Source organism: Canis lupus, chromosome 5, assembly GCF_003254725.2.
Source record: "Canis lupus dingo isolate Sandy chromosome 5, ASM325472v2, whole genome shotgun sequence".
Taxonomy (NCBI): Eukaryota; Metazoa; Chordata; class Mammalia; order Carnivora; family Canidae; genus Canis; species Canis lupus.
This window is the reverse complement of record NC_064247.1, coordinates 77,959,134-77,983,636: the sequence shown is the minus strand read 5'-3', so window position 1 is coordinate 77,983,636 and position 24,503 is coordinate 77,959,134. Positions and strand designations below refer to the sequence as shown.

Sequence of the window (24,503 nt, the reverse complement as noted above, 5' to 3'; positions counted from 1 at the left end):
ATCCCAAAGAAAGTCGGAGTCCTGCCCATCTTGTTGTTTATTATGTGATTTAAGGCAGTGAGGGAAAAAGGAACAGTCTGAAATGCAATAACATTTTACAAACAATAAATTTATTTCCAAATCCTGAATTATAACCAAATTACAATTCCCTCTAGATCTATTTTGCTGCTTTACACAGAATTTAAAAAACCATAGTCACAGCCAAGTCATTTGTACACCAAGCGTCCAAGGAATGGTTTATTTGGATACAATGGGTCTGGCCCCCTCCTGCTGCCCCGGCAGCTCAGCTGCTCTGCAGCCCAGGTGGGCACTAAGGAACTCCTCCTCCCTCCGCGGCAGAGCTGGCCCCTGCAGGGGCTTCCCCCAGGGGCCAGGATGTACACGGATGAAAGCACACAGATGAAAGGGTTTTGTGCAGGCCCGGGGCGCTCTAGCCACAAGGCTCAGGACTTTCTCTGCAGGAAAAGCCTCAGCTCAGAGCCCAAAGCGGGCTGGTGTGCGGCGAGGCGTCATGGGTTCCCCTTGCTCCTTCCGGCCTGGAGTGTAGATCTTTGTAGACCTGGAGACACGGAAAGAGGGATGAGGAATCATGCTGCTGCTCGCTCCAACCAGGATGCACAGTGAGATAAGGAGCCCGAGGCCCTGAGGCTTCTAACTGGTGTGGGAGCAGGCTTCGGGCCTGAAGGGTCTTCTCCAGCACATTTCCACCCCCGCTGCCTTCCTCATTTGTGATGGGGAACAGAATAAAATATTACCTCATTCTGATATCCAGCAAGGACTGCTGGAAGGTAGATTTTTTAACAATTCCTTCCATACCTCCTAGGTGAGCTACAGAGGTAGCCTTCCAGCCACCTCCCCAGGCTGCCACTCCATCTATGTAATAAAGAATCTAGCTGACCTTTGTCTAGAGGTCCTGAGAGGTAATCTCTATACCCCTGGGACTTCCCAAGGGACTAAATGTCTCTGTTACTCATGGTGGGCCCTCAGACCACATCTGATCATTTCTCCTAATGAGATGATCCAGGATGAGGGCTATACTCTGAGCCCTATGATATCAGCTCACCCTCTGTGGAAAGGAGGAGGCTGGAGACCGGGTCAATCACATGGATGCTTACCCAACCATTCATGCCCATGAATGAAACCCCAACAAAATTCTGGACACGGACACTTCCCTGGTTGGCAATGCCCTGTTCATACATCACACATCAGTATGCCAGGAGACTAATGTGGCCCTGAGGACAATGGAAGCTTCACATCTGGGACTGTCCCAGACCTCTATCTCTGCATCTCTTCCTTGGACTGGTTCTGATTTGTATCCTTTTGCTATAATAAAACTATAATCGTAAATATAGTTCCTTCCCGAGTTCTGTGAGTTATTATAGCAAAATATCGAATGTAGGGGAGTCTATTATGGGGATCCCCAAACTTGTAGCAAATTGGTCAGAAGTGAGAGTGACCTTTGACACCCCCCCCACACACACACTTTGAGCTGGTGTCTGAAGTGCACACAGTCTTGTGGAGAACCGTGCCCTTCACCTGAAGGTGGCTCTAACTCAGAACTCCAGCAGACACACACAAGTCCAAGGCTCCAAGGCTCCACCATGAGTTCCAAGTCCTCGTTTGTCAGGAAAGCTGTAACTTCTCCGGCCCACCACAGGCCTCAGTACATGACAATGACCAAGAGTTGCAGATGTATCACCAGCCTTGAGAGTGTGTCTGGAACTTCTCCCAAGCCTCCATGTGGGACCAGTCAACTTCCATCACCAATTCGGCCCTACAGACTCTACTTCTCTTGGGTCACGACTCTGCATCGGGGCCTGCTCGGGCTATCGGGCTGGTTCCCAGAGCCTCCCATGGACAGGCTCCATCCCAGCCAGGGTCCTGAGGCTGAAGCTCACCTGACACTGCCCAGGGGGCTGCGCTTTTCAAGCTCCTGCCGTCGGGCTCGCAGCTGCTCTTCAGCAAGTGCCATCTCCTCCTCCATGGCAGAAGCTTCCTCTTTGGCCCGTCGGCGGTTCTCCTAGAAAAGAGATAGAGGTAATTGGGCCACTGGAGACTGGCCAATGAGGAGGCCTTGTCCGCAGCCATGCCCCTGCCATAAGCTGGGTGACGTGTTCACTGTGCCAGCTCCCAGAGCCAGGGCCACGTGGCTCCCTGCCCCTAAACCAAGGCTGCCTTTTCTTTTGAGGCTGAAGCCTATTTTCCTCATTGATTCAAGACAGACACTGCATGATTCAGTCCTAACCCTGTGGTCCCAGCACTCCACTCAATTCAGTGAGTACTTTCACTCTCTTACCAAGTTCACCATGATGCCGGGAAGGACAGGAAATTAGGAAGACATTACCACCTAGCTGGGAGGAACAGGGAAGATGGGTGTGGGCCCAGTGTGGAAAGTATGGACAAGAGGAGAAGCAAAAGCCCAGCAACATTCTGCAACCCTAAATAGCTCTGGGCATCCACGGACAGTCAGACCGTGAGGAGATGGAGTAGCAGCTAGAGAACTCCTACTGGAGGGATCGCAGAATCTCAGAATCCTCCCAAGTGGGACCACCAGACCTGACATGCTTCCTAAGAGGATCTAAAAGGAAGTTCACAATACCACATGCATTTATGCATCTTTGCCCAAAACAGCTAAATCTGAATCCTATCAGGCGTTTAATTACTGGTTTAGAGAAATAGCACAGGGGAGAGGCACAAGTTAAAAACCATCATGAAAAAGCAACTGGTCAAATACAGAAGATGAAGCATTCTACAAGTGACCTGGTTTCTCCAATTAATCAATGCTGTTATAAAAAATGGAGGCAGGGCATGTTCTAGAATAAAACACTTACCGCCTATAACTAATTATAATGTTTAGATCCTAATCCAAGCAAATCATAAAAAATTATCTTTGGGATGAAAGAAGAAATATGAATAAGCACTAGAAACTCAGATAACATTAAGAATTAAATATGTTAAGTGATAATGGCATAACGGTTACATTTTAAAAACAAATTAAGTTCTCTTAGAGATGCTTACTCAAGTATTTATTGGTGAAATAACATGTCTGAAATATGCTTTAAAATCTTTCCAGGAAAAAAAATGAGTGTGTGGAGGGGTTGGAATAAGCCCAACAAGACTAACCAAATGTTGATTATTATGGAGATTAGGTGATGAATTCATGATGGCTTCCTGTACAGTTTTTTACACTTTTATGAATATTTGGACTTTTCAATGAGGCTTTTTTTTTTTTTTTTAAAGGCCTGTGTGGCTAGTTGGTTGAGCATCTGACTCTCGATTTCAGCTCATGATCTCAGGCTTGTGGGGTCAAGTCCCACACTGGGCTCCATGCTCAGTGTGAAGCCTGCTTGAAATTACTCTAATTATTTACTCTAAATAAGTAAATAAAATCTTTAGAAAAAAAAAAAACACGAACTCTCAGCAGGCCAAGCAATTGGAGTAGTTGGGAGAACTCTAACAGACCAATCTGGCTCGATCACAGCTTTTGTATTTGAGAGAGAAGTAAGGAGGGTAGGAGTCAGATGAGAACATGTCTTCAATACCAGGTTGAAGGGAAAATGGCTCCCACAGGAAGCAGAACCTTCATGGAAAGTGGAGGATCCTTACCTGGCGAGACTTTCCTGCCTGTTTTACACTGTAGAACATGGGGCCCAGCTCTGCTAGCCACTCTCCATCCACTGCGGTCACACACTGCATGTATTCCTGCAGGCAGAAGGGTCACAAAGTGGTGGTCACAGAGGGGCCATGCCTTGGGCCGTCCTTCCCATAGCAGTTCCACAATTAGGACCTATGTAAGAAGGATCTGACCCCCAGCCCTTTGAAAAAGGCAAACACAAGCCCCAGACACTGGAATTCTAATCCTTTCTCCCACTCAAATTCCTCCACACTTAAAAACATGCCCCTAGTATCCAAGAGAAAAGGCCTAGCCCCTCAGAAAGCCCTTCTAATGACACCAAGAGGGGTTGCTTATCCCAGGCAGGAAGTAGGAAACAATCCTGCTGGCACAGCCACGGCTACTATCATCTAAAGGTTAACTCTGTATAAGCTTCCCCCAAACCCAAATGAAAACCAATCTATCAATTCCCCTCAAAGCAACACATGCAGCCTCATCTCCCAAGCTTAAAACTCATACTGGAAGGCAACAAAGGGTTCCAAAGTCCTGGCCCAGCCAGGGACGCCTACATCACACAACTGTGTCAGAAAAGACTCACCTTGGTGGTCATGACCAGCTCATGATATACTATGTAGTCTGGGGTGTAGCCCATTCCAAAGAGTGAGCTGGTGGGGTGCAAGTGGCAGGGCATCCCTGTCCGGATATTCACATATTCCCCAATTCCCTAGGGAAGAGACAGAACAGGTAGCCACACCAAGAAAATGCTGCTCATCTGGGCAGCCACTCCCCTTGTTGACACAGACCTCGGTGGGGAACCCAGATCTGCAGGACTGTGCAATGAGAAAGAACCTTGTCCTCGTACAGTTATCAGGCTCCTCTGGCTCACCTTGAGCTTGGCTGCCTGGTGGAAATAGGCAGCACAGATACACTTCCTGACGATGTCCCAGTCCGTGCCGCACGAGGCCAGGCTCATCCGCTGCTGCACCATGATGTCCTTGAGCTGAGCTCGCACCTCCCGGACCTAGAGCAGGACACAGGGCAGAAAAGGATGTAGCCCTCCTCCTCCTCCCTACCACCCCCTCACCCCAATATCCTGCTTATCTGGGCTCTTGCCCCCACCTTCCGCATGGCCTTGGCATGGATGAAATGATCGTTACACCAGATGGTGGAGTAATTATTATTTTTCCACTGCAGGTAGACGTTCAGGTAGGTCAAATGATCACTCTCGGGGACAGCAAACTTCTCCCGGATTTGATCACTTTCCTCTTCTCGGCCCTGGGAAGGAAAAAGGACCTTTACTCTCTGCACAGGGAGTCCAGGCCCACCGAGAAGACCCTGGAGGCTCTCCCACTGTCAGCTATCTGCACATACGACTTCAAACATGTTGATATGTGGCCCTGACAATACAGGGAAAATAATACAGCCTATAATGAAGTATTTACTCTAAAACAGGAGAGCTCAGGCACAACATACTAGAAGATAAAAAAAGATAAAATTTTCCAATAGGTCTCTGAGAACCACTGATCTAGCCCATGCTTTCCCTTACCCCAACCTGCTCAACAGAAATCAGCATTATTCTCTGGAAACGTGGACTCTTGTCCCTCTATCCTATTTTAAAGAAAGGTACTAGTCCCCTCTAATCCTGCCTCAGGCCCATAAACTGCCCTGTGGCTTCTGGGAAGACAGAAGCACAGGACACCCCGTCCCCACCTTGGGCCTGTAGAAGATGGCTGGCACGGACAGCATGGAAACAATGAGCAGGATCTCAGAGCTGCAGCCCATGTCACAGGACACGATAAGCATCTTGGACAGGGCTGGGTCCAGTGGGAACTCCACCATCAGCCGCCCAGTCGAGGTCAGACCACCTGGGAGAGGAGCCAGTTGAAATGCTGAGTGGACACAGTGAAGTCAAGAAAAAGAAAACCCCATCACCAGAGGCCCAGAGGCCCTGAGGCCCTGCCCGGCTCCCAGGGCCTCAGCACCTGTGTTGTCCAGGGCCCCGAGGATCCAGAGCTGATACATGGAGTTGAGCATGTTATCCTCAGGGGGCGGGTCCATGAAGTGGAACTGCAGCAGGTCCTGCACGCCCAGGGACTTGAGCAGCAGCACCACATTGGCCAGGTTGGTCCTCTGGATCTCAGGCACTGTGGTAGTCAGGAGCTCGTTCTTGTAGGCACTCTGGGTGTAGAGCCTGCCAGGAAGAAGAACCCTGAATTTCCACCTATTCAAAATTCAGTCCTGCCAGTTCATTCACCCTTCTGCTGGAATCTCCTACACATTTGTTTCATTTCTGGAACCAATGAGCCTGCGGCTAGAATTATGGCTTGGTTTTGTTTTCTATTTTTCTGTGTTTTCGTGACTTCTGTAATCAATATTTCTCACAGTCAGGAGCAAAGAAAGAGAAAACTGCAGAAGTATAAAAGAACCAACAAAAAAAAAAAAAAAAAAAAAAAAGAACCAACAATAATTTGTTCAGATCTATCCTCTGAAGGGAAGTGTGTGGTGTTCCAGGGGACGTACGTGCAACATAGGTCTGCCTAAAACCCACTGCCCCCCAGACCTCAGAGCGCCTGGAAAGGCTACTTCTTCGGCTCAGCAGCCTATGATGAGAAGACCAAGGAGCAGCAGTCCCACCCGCCATCAGTGCCCGGCCTCAGGGACCCTAGGGCCAACTTCCCTCTGCTGGACCATCATCCAGTCCCCGCCGTCCCAGCTCCACACTCCGCAATCCCAGTACTGCCCCAGAAAGCAGGCTAGCACAGGGCTCCTACCTGAAACACTGACCTGGGCCCGTCCTGCCGGCTCGCCCCGACCTCTGGTTGGCATTGGCCTGGCTGATGGGGTAGATCTGTAGGGCATCCATGCCAATCCTGGGGTTGAAGACCTGGGAGAGGACAGTACAGAGCTGGTCATGGAGAGAAAGGGCTAAAGGGGGAGGCAGCCTTGAGACAAAAACAGACAAGCCGTGGTTGCTACACATCAGAGCATAGTGTTTTAGGAATGCAGGCAGCCACCCTTTTGAAGCCAGGAATCTTAAGAAATCTCCCCCACAAATATGAGCTCTGTGATCTCTATTGAGTTATTAAACCATCTACTTCATAGCATTATCATGAGGATTAAACTAATCAAGTGCATGGCAAAATCAGCACTCAAATGTTAGCCTCTTAAATACCACCTCCACTTCTGAGTCCATCCCTCATTTAAAGGCTGAGGACCCGGGGCCCGCCTTCCCACCTACTGAGTTGGCTTTGGGTGAAGGCCCACAGCCCTAGTGCCTGTGTCTTCTTTTACCTTTAATTTGCAATATCCAGAGTCAATAACAAACATGATGCCGTCGACAGTCAGAGATGTCTCAGCAATGTTGGTGGCAACGATACACTTCCGAACGCCATCTGGAGCCTAGAGCCAGGCAGGATGTACAAGGAGGGCAGGCTGTAGGCTCTCAGATAGGAAAGACTCCACAGGGGAAAGACCACACCCACCCCTTGCCAGAAAAGTAACACCTTGTCTCTCTCATCCTCCCTTGGGAGAATCCAGAGAGACCCAAAGGTGGGGACCCAAAACAGACACTCTCGTTGTCATACCTTCTGGAAGATTTTAGCCTGGAGGTCAGATGGCAGCTGGGAGTAGATGGGCAGCACAGCCAAGGCAGGTGCATTCTCCAGTTCCTCCAGGTGTTCTACAATCTGGTCTGAGGTCACCTGAGGGCACAGAGAGAAGCCATGAGACACCAGAGCCCCTCATATGCAGGATACTACCCATTCATCACAGTCGTGACTGAGGCACGCACCTCAATGTCCTCTTGGCCAGGCATGAAGATAAGGATGTCCCCGGGGGCCCCTGAAAGGTGCACCTGTAAGGACTGCTTCACTGCGGCCTCCACGTAATCCTCCTGCGGAGTCTGCAACACCAGCCAGGGACACGGTCAGAGGCAAGTGTCAAGGGAAATGTGGGCCAGCACCCCTTTGGGACCGGTGGCCAGTCACCGGTGTGGGGCTAAAGGAGGTCAGCCCTATAGTTCAGAGCTATAGATGGGCCTGCCTGCCCTCCCTGGGCCCTGTACCTCTGTTCCAATAAAACCTCCCCCCAGAGTACAGCTCTTTTATCTGAGCCCTAGAGCTGCAGGTTGCCCCATCTGCCCCATGGTACCCACAAAACTTTTCCCAGCTTTCCTTCCAGCTGGCTTCTCATCAGAGATCAGGACTGATTCAAAGAAGGAGGCCTCAGTACCTTGCTGAAGAGAATGTCCACAGGGAAGGTACGACCAGGGATGTGGAAGATGGGAACATTCCCAAAAAAGGCAGCAAATTTCTCTGCATCCATAGTGGCTGACGTGACAATGAGCTTCAGGTCTGAGCGCCGAGCCACCACCTAAGGGAAGAGGTCAGTCCAAGGTTTCTCCATAGATTTGGAACCCTTGGCGGCCACCCCCCAATCTCATCAGTACTCCCCACTGAAGCAGAGGCCGAAGCTGACAGACTGGCACATTAGATCCTTAAGAATCCTGAAGCCTCACCTACCAAGTTGGGATGAGCACTGGGTGTTATACTGTATGTTGGCAAATTGAACTTCAACAAAATAAAAAAATTTAAAGACAAAAAAACAAAAACAAAAACCAATTGAACATTAAAAAAAATTATATATATATATAGAAGAACCCAGACTGAAGCTTAATTACTAGCTCCAAATCATGCCCCTACTGTGAATACACTGTGAATAAACAAATACATATGTCGACTTTCCAAAAAAAAAAAAAAAGAATCCCGAAGCCTGAAGCCAGGGAGCCATAGCCAAGAGACCACGAGCAAGAAGAAAGCAAACTACACCACCAGGCCTGGACCTGGCAAGCTGGAAGCCTCCAGGCACACTCCAGCCTGTTGGAGACCCCCTCGGCTTCCCCAGCCTGGAACCCAGCCCACCTAGACCACCTCAGTCACTAAACAGCAACAGAGCACCAGTCAAAGCCCCGCAGGCACAGATGGACCGTACCCCGGCCCTCACCTCCCGGAGCAGCCCAAAGAGCACATCAGTGTTGAGGGAGCGCTCGTGGGCCTCATCCATGATGACGGCACTGTAGTGATCCAAGTCTGCTTCCCGGAGGGACTCCCGGAGCAAGATCCCATCAGTCATGTATTTGATCAAGGTGTTTTCTGAAGTGCAGTCTTCGAAGCGGATCGCATAACCGACCTGAAGGTCAGAGAGAAATGGCTCAGCAGCCCCGAACCCAGCTCACTGCTACCACGCCCCATTCCGGGCCTTAGCAGACCACCTCAGATGGATGGAAGCCATGGGCTCAGCCCTCATGGCCACTCACCTCCTCACCAAGGTTTCCGCCCATCTCTTCACTGACTCTCTTGGCCACAGACATGGCAGCCACACGCCGAGGCTGGGTGCACCCGATCATCCCATAGTCTGTGTAACCATCTTCATGCAAGTACTGCGTCAGCTGAGTGGTCTTCCCACTTCCTGTCTCTCCAACTACGATCACAATGCTGTTATCTCTACAAAGGAGAGAAGGTGAAGCGCAAATTGGGCTGAGTGAGTCACCTGGGAGCCTCTGGGAAGATGGGGCCACTTCATACGCCCACATCCGGCTCTCTGAGGAGCACACCTGCTTAGAAAGGTGGATTTCCCTGGGAAAACAGCCCAGAACTGAGACATCTCCTACAAAGTCTAGAAGATGGTGGGGGTTAAACAAGTGAACTAGAATAAAGCAAGGCTGCTTTGTCTGCTTCATGCAAAGTAGCCCAGGGTACCCGTATCAGATAAGAAATTTTTTTTTTCCTTTCTCCATCACATGCAACCCATATTAGTTAAGAAAAAATTCTTTGCTTTCTCGATCAGATGCAATGTCCCAAAGAAAAAGAGCTACTGAGTAAACACAAGGGACAAAGGGGACACCGATTCAATAGTGGAATTCCCAGGCCCTGGGAAGGAATTACCTGATAATAGTGAGTAGTTCTTGCTGCACAGCAAAGATGGGCAGGTACTGTCTCTGCTCCAGAATTGACTTCTTTTTGGCAAATTCACTGCTGGCTTCACTCTTTTTCTTCATGTGATCTGCAAACTTCTGCTCTGTCCTGAGAACACACAGCAGCCTAAGTAAGCACCATGCACAATTTCCCACACTGCTCTTCCCACACCCAAGAATAAGAACTACAGGGCACCCCGGGTGGCTCAGCAGCTCAGAGGTTTAGCACCGCCTTCAGCCCAGGGCATGATCCTGGAGACCCGGGATCAAGTCCCACATCGGGCTCCCTGCATGAGGCCTGCTTCTCCCTCTGCCTGTGTCTCTGCCTCTCTCTCTGTGTCTCTCATGAATAAATAAATAAAATCTTAAAAAAAAAAAAAATGAATGAGAACTACCTCAATAAGATGCAAGAAATCTTTGAGACATCGGAGCAGCCAGGTAATCTGAGATGCTCATCTCCTCTGGCCTAAGGGACCAGAAATCCTGTCGAAGAATCCATCATCCACAGCCAAGTATGACTCAGAGAAGTTCAGATTAGGAAATGGGCCAATTCTCGGCCCTAAAGAGCTCGACCAGAGAGGAGCTGAAATCACCAGGTCATTATCTTGTACAGAACACCACTGAGCAATTTCAGCACAAAGTGTGAAGGGCTAAAAGGAGCCGTTGAGGCTGCAGAGTCCTGACCAGGCTCAGACCTCTACTCTTTCCTCCTGGTAGGAGGGCAGAGTCTGTATAGCTTCATTTTCAAAGGATTGTGAGAACAAACCTTCCCACTGAGTACTGACCAACAGCCTCTACTGCAAGGACATGAACACACACCTACACTCAAAAGTACCATGTAATTTCCCCAAGCCCACAGAGCAAAGAGAGAGCGGTTCACTGCAGCCAAGGTCCACACCACTGCCACCCACCTCTCCCCCAAGAGACCCGCCCCCTGTCAGACCTACCCCACCCTCTGCCAGGTGTCCTACTTCTAATTTTACCATCACTCCTGGTTAGCTAATGATCAATGCCTAATGGGGTAAGTTAACTATAAGCTAACAAGGGCTAATCAGTGGTACCAACTTCTCTTGGGGGTCACTACTCACAGGGTACAGAGGATTATTCACTCAGTTGCCGGTTCACTGAGACTTTGGAATGTTCAAAGATGAGACTCACAAGGGACATTTGAGTCCAGTCAGCTACCCAATGTGGGAACCCCAATAAGCAGCTCTCTACCATCTGCTTACATACCTCAATGAACAGGGAAGATCTGTTTTCAAACCACTGTTAAAAGAAGCCATTCCTTTAAACTAAAAGCTAAGGGGGCAAAGGCCACCTCCCAATGCTGAACCTCTGAAACGCACTCCAGCAGCGTGGCTAAGATACTGGATCCCAAAGCTACGATGCCTGGGTCTCATCATCATCACTCCATTTATTACCTGGGTGACTGCAAACAAGTTACGTCACCTCCCTGGCCTCATCCTCCACACACGGAAAACAGGAAAGAGAGCACCTGTCCCACTGGGACTGTCGGGAGACTTCAGGGGGAAGCATCTGTGAGGCGTTTAATGCCAGCAGGCAGGGGTCAGTCCTGTGGCAGTGGCAGTGCTGGTGGGAGGAATAGTATCCAAGAAAAGCTGATGGTGGGAGGAGAGAAAGACCAGGAGGAAGGGACCAGAAGGGACCAGAAAACCCAAAGCGACATGATTTTCCTAGTCACGAGCCAAAAGTCCTATCAGTTCCCCAGCAAGTGTCCTGGAGGCCCCCAGTCTTTGGAGCCAGCCCACTGCTGACCAAGATCCTACCTATAGTCCACTTTACCATCTTCTGTCAGGGCTTTATCTGGCTCTTCCTCTTTCTTGACACCCATTATATCTCCCAGTTTGGTTCCAGCCAGCTCCCAGTGTTTGTGTTGAGCCTGAAAAAAAATAACGAAAAGTTAAGGCGGCTCCATCGTGTAACACGACTATGGTCAATGGAAAATCAATCCCGCTTGACAAGGTGCTTCATCGAGCAGGTGGCAAATTCCCACAAGGCAGCAGTGGCACTGAGCCTGCTCCCCATCCTCCATCTCAAGCTCCCCAAGCATTAGGCCTTGCGGTTGTCTCCACTAAGGCCCTGGCGGAGGTACACCGCGCCCTCCTCCAACAGCTTTTTCTTGCTCTGTAAGTGTCCTCTCACTTCCAACAGGAACCCTACCTGTGAGATCTAATATAATTCCTAAAAACAAAGACAAAAAAAAAATAAATAAAGAGGGGGGGGAAGAGAGAGAGAGACTCCTCAGCCCCAAATGACAAGAAACCAACCTTTTTTCGTTCCTTCTGCTCCCTATGCTTCCGCACGGTTTGGCTGCCTTTTCGAGCAATAATGGCCAGGTCAGAAGTGGCATCCTTGACTGGAATCACAGGCTCTGGCTGCAGGAGGTTGAGGAAAAAGAGAAAATCCCTTCTAATCATTATGGTTTTTTTTTTTTAAATTTTTATTTATTTATGATAGTCACAGAGAGAGAGAGAGAGAGAGGCAGAGACACAGGCAGAGGGAGAAGCAGGCTCCATGCACCGGGAGCCCAACGTGGGATTCGATCCCGGGTCTCCAGGATCGCGCCCTGGGCCAAACGCAGGCGCCAAACCACTGCGCCACCAGGGATCCCCCTTCTAATCATTAAACGCCACAGGAAGGTCCACTTCACAGCAGCCCCAGTAAACGGAACCGACTGCTATCCTATCAGCCCGGCAGCCTTTTTTCTCTTCTCGTTCTTCTTTTCTCACCTCAGTTCCGCCTGAGCTTTCTCTCTCAGGCCACAGGAGCCTCACCTGCTTGGTGAAGACGATGCGCCCATCCAGAAAGGGAGGAACCAGGTTATGCACCATCAGATGCACCTTGGCTGCGCTGTCCTCCTCAAAGTCCTCGTCCACCTCGAGCCGATGGACCACGCCGCTGGTGAGCATGCGGTTGGTCTCCCAGCGCTCGTTATCCTGTGAGGACACAACAGGAGGCCACATTCAGACTGCCACCTAAAGGCATCCTGGAAGGTCACCAGGCAAGTCCACACATCAAGGCCTGACAGAAGGGCCATGGGGCTCTGCGGAGATGTCCCAGGCTTCTGTGCCCTGTGGCTCCTTAGAAAGAAGAGTCGCTTTCCCAGTTACCAGCATTATTTTTTCCAAGAAGCAGCCCTTTACATGAGTTAGAACCTCCACATGGACAAGTGGTGTCTCCAGCCCCACTCAGAAGCACAAAGAACACAGAGACAGGTCCCACCCTACCAGTTCCCATCCACAGCACCCCTCGAGGAAGGACTGCACATGAAAGAAGTTATGAGTCGGGAGTTTTATCTTAAGCTACTGAAAGGTTCCATGCCCACCCCTCCTCTGCCTCTAGAGGGACAGCGACACCTAGTACTTCAGCGACGGGGAGGCGAGCTGTGCCGCCACCAGGTGCATGAGGCCTGCGTCTCTCCCACGTGCTCCCGACTCCAACTGAGTCAGCTCCGACTACCGTGGGCAGCCCACCTCGTTGATCTGCCTCCGCTGAGCCGAAATGCGTTTTTGCTTCTGTTTATGCAGGTGCTGCTCCCGCCTTCTCACGTAATCCTCGGAGGAGTAGGCCAGGGGATTGTGGAACTCATCGTATCCCTCATCCATCATGTACCAGTCCCGGTCGGCTTGCTGCAGCACATGGGACAAAGCAACAAGAGCAAGGGACACATGGAGTTTATGTGAAACACAAGGCCAGAGAGGAGATGTTTGGTAAGAAGTCACTGGTGTGGTGAGGCCATCCATGTGAGACAGGCTGGCAAAAGGCCACCCTGCTCCCAGATGAGCCATCTAAAGGAGAACTATAGACACTGACTATATGGCAGCCCCTCCTGACAGCACTTCTTACATGTACCACGTGGTGGCACCAGCACTTAACTAAAAAAGTTAGGTGGGCCCTGCATCCGGTGAGAAGTTTCACCATGGAGCCTGTGCCTCTGTAAAGAGATTCCAGAGCTTCAGGACTGAATAGGGCTCAGCTCCCAACACTGTCCAGTGTTAACCTCTGTTGTCAGAATCCAATTCCACTGGAGTGTCACTCATGACCCACTCACCTATGGAGTGCCACGCCACCACCCCTCATTCAATCCCTCAAAGATGTAAAGTTTTTACCCTTTGGTCATCCTCCCATTGTTGCCGTTCCTCTTCTGTGTCAAATGAAATTCCTTCTTCGCCATCCTCACGTCTTCCTGAAGGTGAACACATAGCAGGTCAGTCCAAATGACCCCAGCTTACCCCTATGGCCATCAACAGCCCTGCAAAGTTGCACAGCTCCAGAAGTGCAGCTTTGCTCAGCCTCACCAGGATAAGCCATCCTGCTTTCCTGCTTCCTCCTCCCACCCTGCCTTACCTCGGCCCCTAGACAGACGGGGCGTGGACCCCAGGTGTTTTCTGTCATCGGCCCACTCATTGTATTTGTAGGATGGGGTTGGCAGAGGTGTATCATCTGAGTACCTGCTCCTCACAGACCTGGGAAACAGTATAACCAGCATCACTTAAGCAGTCACTAAAGTGTAGACATGTTTCCCAGCTGCCATCTGCTCTCCCAGCCCAGATCCCTTTGCCCTCTACACATCCACCCTTTGTCATCACCCAGAGAAACTGAGCTGCTCTGCCCAGAACATCACCTATCCCGATCTCGACTGGACTGTCGATGGCTCCGGTCAGAATCCCGATAGGAAGGAGTTGGTGAGGGCGATTCCCACTGCGAGCGTCTTGAGAAGCCATAGCCACTGTCCTCTTCCTCCCACGTAGACCTTGAAGGGGTAGCTGCATCTGGGGCCAGAGAACACATCCACAAGGAAACATCTAACTTAACCAGGACAGGGCTGTGGAGCTATCAGCCAAAAGTCAATTCCCCAAATTTCTTTCTTTCACCACTTATAAATTTTGTATCTATTTGTAACAAGTGAGATGGTTGGACAATTTTTAAAGATACCTGGATTTTAATGGTCCAGTTTCCATGTGTTGATAACATTTTTCTTTTTTGTTTTAATGTGTGTTTATACCATTTTAAGAAATATGCAATTTCTCTCATAGTCCTCTTGAATATAAGTAATTAATTTTAACAAATCCTCTTCCCCAGCTCCTTATTCTTTCCTGCCATTTGGAAAACTGGCCAAACAACCTGCCCAACAGCTTAGAGGAACATATCCATCTCAAAGGGTCCAGGGCCTTCCTACCTGATTGAGAACCAAGTATTCCAGAAATTCATAGTGGAATCAACAATTCTGACTCTATTCACAGCAAATCAACTACGGACGGGAGTCGCTCACCCTGCCTTTTACATACTCAACCCCTCACAAATCACAAGCAATGGCTCAGTCTACCTTTAGGTCGGTGTCTCGGGCTCTCCGGCTCATTTCTTCTGCTGCGCTCTGACCCTCCATCCCGCTCTGATCTGCTGCTGTGTCTGCTTCTGTCCCTCTCATCTGTCAAGAGCCACACACAGAGCTTAGGATATATGTGTCCCCACCTAACTTCCACCCATCTTCACCCTAGAGAAAGGACAGGCCTTCCCACTCACTCACAGGTGCAACCTGCACTGCTCTAATGCGATCCATGGGCTCCTGAAACTCACATATCCCCATTCTTTCAATGGGAAAAAATAGTTACTGGCTAGAAAGTTTCAAACTCACAGTAACAGTTATTTTCCTGCAAGAATTCAAAAAACAATAGTTATAAGTCTACAGTGAATAGCTTTTTAGTAGTTACAAGCCTATAAACTATAAAACTTAAAACAATACTGAGCAAAGCCAGCACTGGATTTTATGTCTAGCTTTGCTCCACAGCACTGTCCTTTCTCTATCACCAACACTGCTGTAAATGTTGGTTTTTTTATACATGTTACCCAATATCCTCTTTACCCCCAATTTTCATAATAAAATGAGGATCACGCACTCAAGCAAAGCAGCTATTTTGCAAGTAATAGCTCTTAAACTGCCTGCTTTCCCAATCCTGACACAATCAAAACCAATAGGGCTCCCTAATTATTGGGCATTGGAAAAACTCCTGCAACAGGAAAAGAGGCTGACATGTTAATTCAAATGCTTAGCGGGCTATAGAAACTATTCTGCTCAGTTACCTCTCTCTCTCTTGCGGTCAGAGTCTCGATCCCGTGATCTCTCTTTCTTCCGATCCTTTTCTTCTTTGGACGAGGCATAGACACCATGTTCCCGCCGCTCCCGCTCTCTCTGCCGACTGCGTTCCCAAAACTCTTCACTCACACCACCAGGATGGGATGGAGTCTCTACCCGAGCAGATCGATAATGTCTGAAACAGGGAGGGCAGCTGGTAAAAGACCCTTCCTTAGGAGAAATACCTTGCCCCCAGGCCTCCGGTGGGCTGACCTGTCCTTTTCCACTTTATCTCCCTGCAGGCTTACTTATGGCAACAACCCAAAGCATTTCTAACCCCCATCCTCTATTATTTAGTCACCTTTGAATGTTCCCCGACAAACCTGAAGAAAACACCAATTCCTATCTACCTTCAATATGATAGAATCATAATAATATCATAAAGATCTACATGTCCAACAAGAAAAAAGAAAGAAATATGAGATGTTATTTTCTGGCCTCCACTCTCATTCCCTTTGGGTCAATCCATCTAAAAGCCTTTACCTGTCTTTTCGGCTATGTCGGCCAGCTTGGTCACTACCCTCCTCCTCAGCATCTCTCTGGTCATCCTTGCTCTCTTCCCAGTCTTTGTAGGAAGAAATTCTGGACTTCTTCTTATCCTCCCCTTCATCCTTCTCCTCTCGCTCCCTTCGTTTCAGGGAAGCTAACAAGTCCAGTCCCAGCAATGAAGGGCGGGGGGCAGGAGCCTTGAAGACATGCTGCTCACTGGCTGCACTTTTGGTCTTGCAAATAAGACCGCCAACCTGAGAGTCCAGATCAGTGCCTTCTAATCGATGGATCGAGGCATCCTCGCTGGTGTCCTCCATGACAGGCTCTGAGATGTCTGTGGAAGGAAGTCAACCTATTTTGTACTGGATGTAAAAGGAGAAAAGGTTTGACTCCACTGTATCCCAAGATAACTACAGTTATAAGTATATTCGGGGGGGTGACCTCTCCATCAAGACCAGGCTTTGTTTAGCTACCTCTTGCCAAGACCTTTCCATTAAGTCAATGACAATCTCAAAAGATCCTGATCCCCACTCCTACACACATCAGAAATACACACACACACACAAAGACTCTCTCTCTCTTTCTCTCTCTCATCCACCAAATATCAGGATCCAAGAGGGTATCATCCAGGCAAAAACAGACCTCACTAAAGGGCACTTATCAGAACATGACGGCATATAGAAAAGGACTCTAGGGGGAAACACCACTAGATTTTAAGTCAGAATCCTCAATTAGAGAGCAAGCTTTTGACAATTTCTACTTCTGTGATTGTAAGCAGATAAGTTGGTATTTGGTTAGGCATAATTTCTATATTTGAAAAAATAGAAATACTTTTTCCTTTATCTATTCCATGGAAGTATCCTAAGAATCAAATACAAAAGTGTGTGAAAGCTCTCTGTAACCATAAAGTGTTACATAAAGGTAAGTGTTACATTATTTTATTTGCTGTGCTCCTATAAACTGTTGGGGCTCAACATTTTTCTTTTTTTTTTTAATTTTTATTTATTTATGATAGTCACAGAGAGAGAGAGAGGCAGAGACATAGGCAGAGGGAGAAGCAGGCTCCATGTACCGGGAGCCCAACGTGGGATTCGATCCCGGGTCTCCAGGATCGCGCCCTGGGCCAAAGGCAGGCGCTAAACCGCTGCGCCACCCAGGGGGATCAATATTTTTCTACGGAGTTCTTTTGCCTGTCTCTCCCTTTAAACTACAGATAGAGCAGAGTAGTCACATTGGGGTATAAGGCTACCAACCATGTGATCCACACATGAAAGACTTTTCGGGGACCAGTTGTGTTTTGGAGAAAAGAATTACCTCACAGCAGTTGAAATCTGTTTAAAGACAATCCACGTTCACCAAAAATATTGATGAGAAACACTAGGTAATGAAATGGTGTTCCTGAAAAGTATTAAGGCGATTGTAAGATTTTCCCACACAACTTGTAACAAACTCCTCTTTACCTCCCATTACACACCAACAACTTATAAACACACGTGCCTGGATAATTCTCCTTTCAGCAAGTCAGTGAGGCAAAGGAACTGTTAAGGTGTAGGGTACCACCAGAATCCAGAATGTTTTTGCCCAGCTCTAATTAACAGGCGCCGCTCTAACAGGGAAATATCGCCAAACAGACTGGACGCATAATACGAACAAAGACACGAGGGCTGCATCTTGGAAAATGCCATCAGGTAGAAGAGGAGGGAGAGAGCTGCATATTGATGACGTCTGTGTGCAGGTGAGGAAATCTAAATAGGAAGGTAAACACATGTATGTTCTGCTCACCAGTAGTCTGAACTCGAAAATAAGTCCTATACTGTGAAAAAGAGAACCTTGTCTGTCTTGCTGTTGCTGTACCCAGTGCCTGGCAAAATTAAACATTTGATGAATAAATGGGTGAATGAATTTAAACTGATTCGTGGAGAACAGGAAGCCCCACGTTTCTAGAGACAGCAAAGGAACGTATCAACAGCCCAGGATCAAGGCATCTGAGGAGACCTAATTAGCTGCTGAGAACAAGCAGGAGTTAAGGGGCTGGGTTCTGGGGAATGATTAATGACAAAGAAGCCACAGAGAATACAACAACAACAACAAAAAACCCAATTCAGAACAACTAGATTTACTCATTCAACAATTTTTCCCTGACTGCCTTCTGTGAGCCAGTCGCTGTTCTGGGCAAGAGGAAAAGAACAGAACAGAGAACAAAACAGACCAAACTCCTCGCCTCTTGGAGTCGACACTGTGGTAGAGGAGATCGCCTAGTGAAGACACACTGTGACAGAGGCGAGAAGACACAGCCGCCCGGCGTGTGGCGGCGTCGGCCGGGGAGGGGGCTAATGCAGGGGGCTGAGGCAGGGTGCGGGGGAGCCCCCGGGCAGCATCCCTGCACCTCCGGCCAGGAAGCGGGATCCGACCGGATCGAGGAGGAAGGATGGGGCCAGCCGCACCGGCGCAGCATCCCTACGGTGAGAAAGGCAAGCTGGGTGACAGGGATGGGACTTCGCAAACCCGGGCTGGAACCTGAAGGAACGACCCATATCCGCCGCTTGGAGCTGCCATGATTGGCGAAGGGCAGGCCAGGAAGGAAGAAGGGGCACTCACCTCACCAAGCCCGCCTCTCAGAACCTTCCGTCCCAGATTCTGGGGCGCCGGCACCACCACCCCTCACTCAGACAGCCTCACAGACCCAAACCCAAACCGCGAACGCGGCCATCACTGTCCCATAATACCTTGCGCGGTCCCCTCTATCCATCCGAAGATACCATCGAGGAAAGACCGGAAAACGCCGGTTCCCCGCTCCAAGTGTGGGACAGAAAGCGACCAAGCGCTCAAGGCTAGAGTGTCCTCCTCTGGGACTCTGATTCGAAGACACTTCCGAGTCTCGTCACGACCAATCACAGCCTAAAAGGCGAGACAAGACGGAGGGTGAGGGCAGAAGGTCGGTCATGTTTAATAAGGGCGGAAGTGACTCCACAGCTTCCGGTCAAAGCCCGGTAAAGTGGGCAATGACTCGGATAACCCCCTGTTGATGGTCTGTTGAGGACCGCGAGTTCATCTACTGCGCCTGTGCGTTTCCTTCTTCCGCTCCCGCCTTCTTAAGCGGGGCTCTGGGAGCCCCTGGGCCGGAGCGCCTGGGTTGCGGTGCGTTAAGGCGGCTGCGTTGACGTGGGAGGAGCCGCCGACGTCCTGACTTTTTTGGACAGGAGGCCAAGGTGGCGGACGCCGCTGAAGCGGAAGAGCGAGAGGTGACCTGGACAAATGAGGTGAGTATCGTCCGCCCTAGCAGTTGGCGGCCAGGAGCAGCCCGCCCAGAGGCGTTGCTGATGTATGTATGTCTGTGTTTCTCGAAGATTTTGGAAGAAGAAAGATGCTCACTCCGATGTAATTAAGAATCACCTGCTGTCTGTTCGGTCGCAGAGATGACCGCTGATGGTGTTGGGGGATATGGACCTCCAGTTGGTTTTCCACGCACACGTAGAATGCGTGTGCAGTATTGTGTTGCACCACAACGGGGTCACGCTCTGTAGTCTGTTTTATGACTTCTTCACGGTGAGAACGTTTCGGGATCTGAGAAGTTCATTCGTAGCACGGTATTCTGTGGCTGTGTAATGACGGTAGCTTGCAGGACTGTATTAGCCTTTATTTTTCCAGTTTGTTTGTTTATTTATTTTTCCAATCCCCCTACTTTGGGCCATGCAGGTTATTTTCAGTTTTTTTTTGTTTGTTTGTTTGTTTTGTTTTGTTTTGTTTTTTACCATCAAGAACAGTGATGTTTTCTACGTAAATCTTTTGTGGACGTGTCGAATTAGTTCTCAGAAGAAGTATCGTTGCTCAGGGTGTTTCCTTCCTAGAAAAGTTTTGCTTCTCTGCATTCCAGCGGGGACTATGAAATGCGTGTCCATTCGCACTTTGCATTACTGTTTTCATCTTTACCAGCTTAATGGCTTTGTCAAGTAATCTTCCAAGCTGCTGTTCTTTGGTTACCAGTAAAGTGTAACTTTCCAAATACTTTTGTCCGTTTGTATGTCTTTTGTGAAGTCTCTGTTGGTATCCTTCGCTATGAGCATTTTCTTAGGGGTGGCATCAGTTTTCCTGTCTTCATTCCAACATTTATCCAGTCCTCTCACCCTGGTAGACAGCTTTGCCCCCCCCCACACCTCCTCCTATAAGTAATGTACTGAAGGTGCTGTTTGAATTCTTGTAGGATAGATCCATCCTTTCCTTGACTTTCCCTTTCATCAGTAATTTGTTCTGCCACAGACATCTGATAAAGTCCCTTCTGGTGGTCAGCTTGCGTAGTTAAAGTATGACACTATGGGAACAGTTTCATTCCCTATATGAATTGTTATTCATTAATATCTTGAAATGTGACTTATCACACACACACACAAATAAAGAAATCCTCCCTTTTCATAGCATTAGGCAACTTTGGGACCAAATGTAAAATATCAAGGATCTCAATGGAGTTTCTTGTGGATGGACTCAAAAATAAAGGTCCTTGATCAAAGAGTTTCTCAGCCATAAAAATAGGAAACTATTATAGCAGAAGGAACACTGCACTAGAAATCTGGTGACTTGGATTCTAGTCCTTGTTGTAGCTAGAACCAAAACTGTAATATAAGCAAACAAGTCTAAAATGAAGGGGTTGGAGAGGTGGATGGGGGGATGGGGTAACTGGATGATGGGCATTAAGGAGGGCACATGGTGTGATGAGCACTGGGTGTTATACTATATGTTAGCAAATTGAATATAAACTTTAAAAAGGATTAAAAATCAAAGAATAAATATTCAATTAAAGTTTAAAAAGAAAGTTATAAAATGAGGGCATTGGATTAGTTCTCTCCTATCTCAGTATCTTATGACTTATTTTGTGTGTGTGGCTGTCACACCCTTAATTGATCTGTTTGCCGTGTGGTGAGGTGCATCTCGTAAGGTATACACCAACAATCTTTAAGCCAGGACTCATGATAATACTCCATCACTAAAAGACTGTTTAAAAAGTATGGTACATGCATAATGGGGAGCCTGGGGGCTCAGTCAGTTAAGCATCTGCCTTCAGCTCAGGTCATGACCCCAGGGTCCTGGGATCAAACCCCGTGTTGTGTTCCCTGCTCATCGGGGAAATCTCTTCCCTCTCCCTCTGCCCCTTCCCCTGCTCATGCTCTCTTACTCTCAAATAAATAAATGAAATGTTTTTTAAAAGATTTGTTTTTAAATAAAACTTTGACACATGCATGAAATAGTGTGTTGCTGTGGCAGTGTAAGTAGGGATATGGGAAGATCTTTACATGTTAGGTAAAAAAACTACAAAGTGCAGAAGACTGGGTAAAGTATGTGTGCTGGACATCCATCATTTGCCTCTCCAGATCCCCTCTTCCTCCTCCTCTAGACTACTCTGGAACCAGGAGACTGGGCGCCTTCTGCATGTCCCCTGCCCTCTGGTTCCAGTTTGAGTCAGCCAGTGGAGGCATTTGCAGGAGATGAGCGGGAGAGAGGAGGGGCTGCACCCCTTCACTGCAGGCTGACCTTCCGTACAATAGCCTTCTGCACCCAGCAGCCCCCACCACACACTCCTGCACACTACTCTCTCCCATGGCTCCTTCAGGCTTAGGGGTGGGAACAGTACCCTGCTCTTGCTAGCGGAGTACACCACTGCACCCTGCCTAATGAAGGTCTCTTCAAATTACCAAATTTGAGAATGTCACCTTTTTCCTGCTGGAACACTGGCAGAATAGGAGTAAAAGAGGGAAAAATCATAGAAATCCATATTTGTACTTTCCTGTAGATGCATAACAAAACTGGAAGATACAGTGCAAATGGGGCTAGTTGAGGGCAGACAGGCAAGGGCGATTTTTCACCGTCTACCTATCTTGTTTCTTTTTAAGCAGGTGGACTTGCCACCAGTTTGCACATTTAGTGTTTTCCTTTTCCTTTTTTGATACTGTGTATGAAACCACTTGTTCCTCTGGGGATAGAATGTACGTATATTACGCATTGCAAAAATTAAATTTTCTTAAAATTAGAACTCATGCGCTTAATCTGTCTTTAAATATTGCGACTATTTCAGGACTGACAGCGAGGATTAATATTTGGATTATTTCAAGATGAGCTTCCTGTTGCCCAAGCTAAATAGCAAAAAAGAAGTAGACCAAGCAATAAAAAGTACGGCAGAGAAGGTGTTGGTCCTCAGGTTTGGGAGAGATGAGGATCCTGTCTGTCTGCAGCTAGATGATATAGTAAGTGAATTTTTTCAATAAATGGTTTTTATTAAAAATCCATATATTCTTACTTCACCATCAACAGAGTGCATGGGAAAAAAAAAAAAAAAAAAAAAACAGAGTGCATGGAAGGGAGTGGCCGGGCCCAAGGATACAGCTTTTCATTAGTTGGCACACTTTCACCAGGAGTGAATCGTGTGCCTGCCCTGAGCTGAGCCCCCAAATCTGCGACTGTGCTAAGTCTGTCCGAGATGTCCTTCCCCACCAGCAGCTATCCAAGTTCAGTTTCACCAACAAGGCAGTGGAGGACCAGAAATCCTATTAATAAGCATCTGTGAACCTTATCTTGCTCGCTGCTCACAATAGTAGGATAATTACTGTTCCCACGGTAGATGGATGAATGCCAGGGAGGTCAGGTGCCTACCCACAGGACAGAACAACTTACCTGCAGAGCTGGGGTATGAACTTCGTTTTCTCTGCCTGCAGATAAGCTTTCCTAGTGTATTGCCCCCAGTGTGTGCCTGATGATAATCTCTGACTTCTAACATATTTTCCTACTCTAATGAGTAGAGAGGGGGCCTGAGACAGAATGGGTATATTCTCATCTGTTTATTAGGGACTTACTCCAGAACTAAGACTTCTTCCCACCATTTCTATTGCCACCACCCACAATGTGGATCCAGTATAAGAATCTTTATTACTATTTAATTTTTTTCAATTTTTAAGATAATAATCTTAATTACTGTGATTAAAAATGAGTATGCATTGTGTTAACCTGAGGGGGAAAGGGCCAGAGGTTTATGCCCTCAGCTGTAGAGGGGAGGGAATATCACAGAGCCGAGAGTATAGACTGAAGCCAGGTTACCAAGTTCAAGTCCTAGCTGTACTGCTTACTAGCTCTGTGACTGGAGACAGATTACCTCAGTTTCTTCATCTAAGAAATGGGGACTATAATAACCACATAGGAATGTTGTAACGATTAAATGAGTTAACACATGCAAAGCACTTAGGACGCTCAGCACATAATAACTGCCATGCAAGTCTTCACTATTTTTATTATTATTATTTATGGGGGATTGGAAAGAAAGAGATTTGAGGGAATTTTAGTGTACGGTACATACTTCTGAGTTGTTTTTGTATAAGTGAACATGGATTTTATGGGCAGCCTGGGTGGCTCAGCGGTTTAGCGCCGCCTTCAGCCCAGGGTGTGATCCTGGAGACCCGGGATCGAGTCCCACATCAGGATCCCTGCGTGGAGCCTGCTTCTCCCTCTGCCTGTGTCTCTGCCTCTCTCTCTATGTGTGTCTCTCATGAATAAATAAATAAAATCTTAAAAATAAAATAACATGGATTTTATAAATCCACAAAATACTTATAAAAACTTTTTACAACCCAAACCAGATTTTTCTTGAAAAGGGAGAAATGTATTTACACAGTTTACCCAGGGCCCTCTCACAAATCTACCAACAGAGACTCAGACTCTGAATGGTAAGGTTATACTGTGTCTAACATGAAAGTCAGGAGAGATTCTTGCCCCAGAAATTGTTTTCAAACAATATTCCAGCAAAACGTTTCACAGAAGAAACCTTAGCTGCCTCTTGTATTGTGACCTACATATCTCTCTCTATTTGCAGCTTTCTAAAACTTCTCCTGACCTGAGTAAAATGGCTGCTATATATCTGGTAGATGTGGACCAAACTCCTGTTTACACACACTATTTTGACATCAGTTATATTCCATCTACTGTGTTTTTCTTCAATGGGCAGCATATGAAAGTGGATTATGGGTAAGTTAGATTGACTTGAAGTTATTATAACAGTGGGAGTTTCTTTTACCCAAGTAGTTCCAGTAACTCACCTCCCTGCCTGGGATGGTGGCTTCATGAGCTTTATATTGGTTCTGTTTCCTCCACTGGCCTACTCATTTGTTAGGTGAAACTTTGGTGCAAAAAAGAGTATTTCTAGTAGGAATGGCCAGTGTTAACTTCCTACTAAAGGATGAAAGAACTGTGCAGTTTGCGGAGCACTAACCATCCTTCAGTGTAGAAAATACAGAACAGCT

At 47.9% G+C, this 24,503-nt stretch overlaps 2 protein-coding genes across 8 annotated transcripts in view; one reads left to right on the top strand and one right to left on the bottom strand.

Moving 5' to 3' along the window:
• Positions 1 to 88: 88 nt before the first annotated feature.
• DHX38 (DEAH-box helicase 38) lies at positions 89 to 19,090 on the bottom strand. Of its 3 annotated transcripts, none has more exons than XM_035716215.2 (27): positions 18,954 to 19,090; positions 16,222 to 16,561; positions 15,687 to 15,874; positions 14,932 to 15,033; positions 14,230 to 14,377; positions 13,953 to 14,071; positions 13,715 to 13,791; positions 13,079 to 13,234; positions 12,380 to 12,541; positions 11,873 to 11,980; positions 11,372 to 11,484; positions 9,556 to 9,693; positions 8,928 to 9,114; positions 8,615 to 8,800; positions 7,844 to 7,984; positions 7,404 to 7,514; positions 7,198 to 7,314; positions 6,905 to 7,012; positions 6,385 to 6,497; positions 5,596 to 5,804; positions 5,324 to 5,478; positions 4,733 to 4,888; positions 4,500 to 4,634; positions 4,212 to 4,337; positions 3,607 to 3,702; positions 1,899 to 2,020; positions 89 to 559 (listed from the first exon to the last, which is right to left on the bottom strand). In XM_035716215.2, exons 2-27 carry the CDS (start codon positions 16,542 to 16,544, stop codon positions 475 to 477), a joined length of 3,681 nt encoding a protein of 1,226 aa, XP_035572108.1. In that variant the 5' UTR covers positions 16,545 to 16,561; positions 18,954 to 19,090; the 3' UTR covers positions 89 to 474. The 3 variants fall into 3 exon arrangements, with proteins under 3 accessions (XP_035572108.1, XP_035572107.1, XP_048966677.1); XM_035716214.2 differs by having other exon boundaries at positions 18,826 to 18,967; XM_049110720.1 differs by lacking the exon at positions 18,954 to 19,090 and adding an exon at positions 18,826 to 18,953 and having other exon boundaries at positions 16,222 to 16,589.
• A 99-nt stretch (positions 19,091 to 19,189) lies between these two features.
• TXNL4B (thioredoxin like 4B) overlaps positions 19,190 to 24,503 on the top strand; it is a 45,565-nt gene continuing 40,251 nt past the window's right edge. For all 5 annotated transcript variants that reach the window (XR_007410984.1, XR_007410985.1, XM_025426709.3 and 2 more), the window contains exons 1-3: positions 19,190 to 19,487; positions 22,292 to 22,460; positions 24,077 to 24,228. Coding sequence is in view for 3 of the 5 variants with exons in the window: in XM_025426709.3 (XP_025282494.1) it covers positions 22,329 to 22,460; positions 24,077 to 24,228 (284 nt within the window). In the remaining 2 variants the exon portion in view is untranslated. The remainder of the gene's footprint in view (positions 19,488 to 22,291; positions 22,461 to 24,076; positions 24,229 to 24,503) is intronic.

Bases quoted from the DNA above. Each gene is read 5' to 3' on its own strand.
- DHX38 (XM_035716215.2), bottom strand. From the start codon at position 16,544: ATGGAGGACACCAGCGAGGATGCCTCGATCCATCGATTAGAAGGCACT. The intron at 15,875-16,221 runs GTAAAGGCTTTT...TCCCTGTTTCAG, and splicing joins CGACATAGCCGAAAAGACAG to ACATTATCGATCTGCTCGGG. The intron at 9,115-9,555 runs GTAATTCCTTCC...TCTCCTTTGTAG, and splicing joins GAACTACTCACTATTATCAG to AGATAACAGCATTGTGATCG.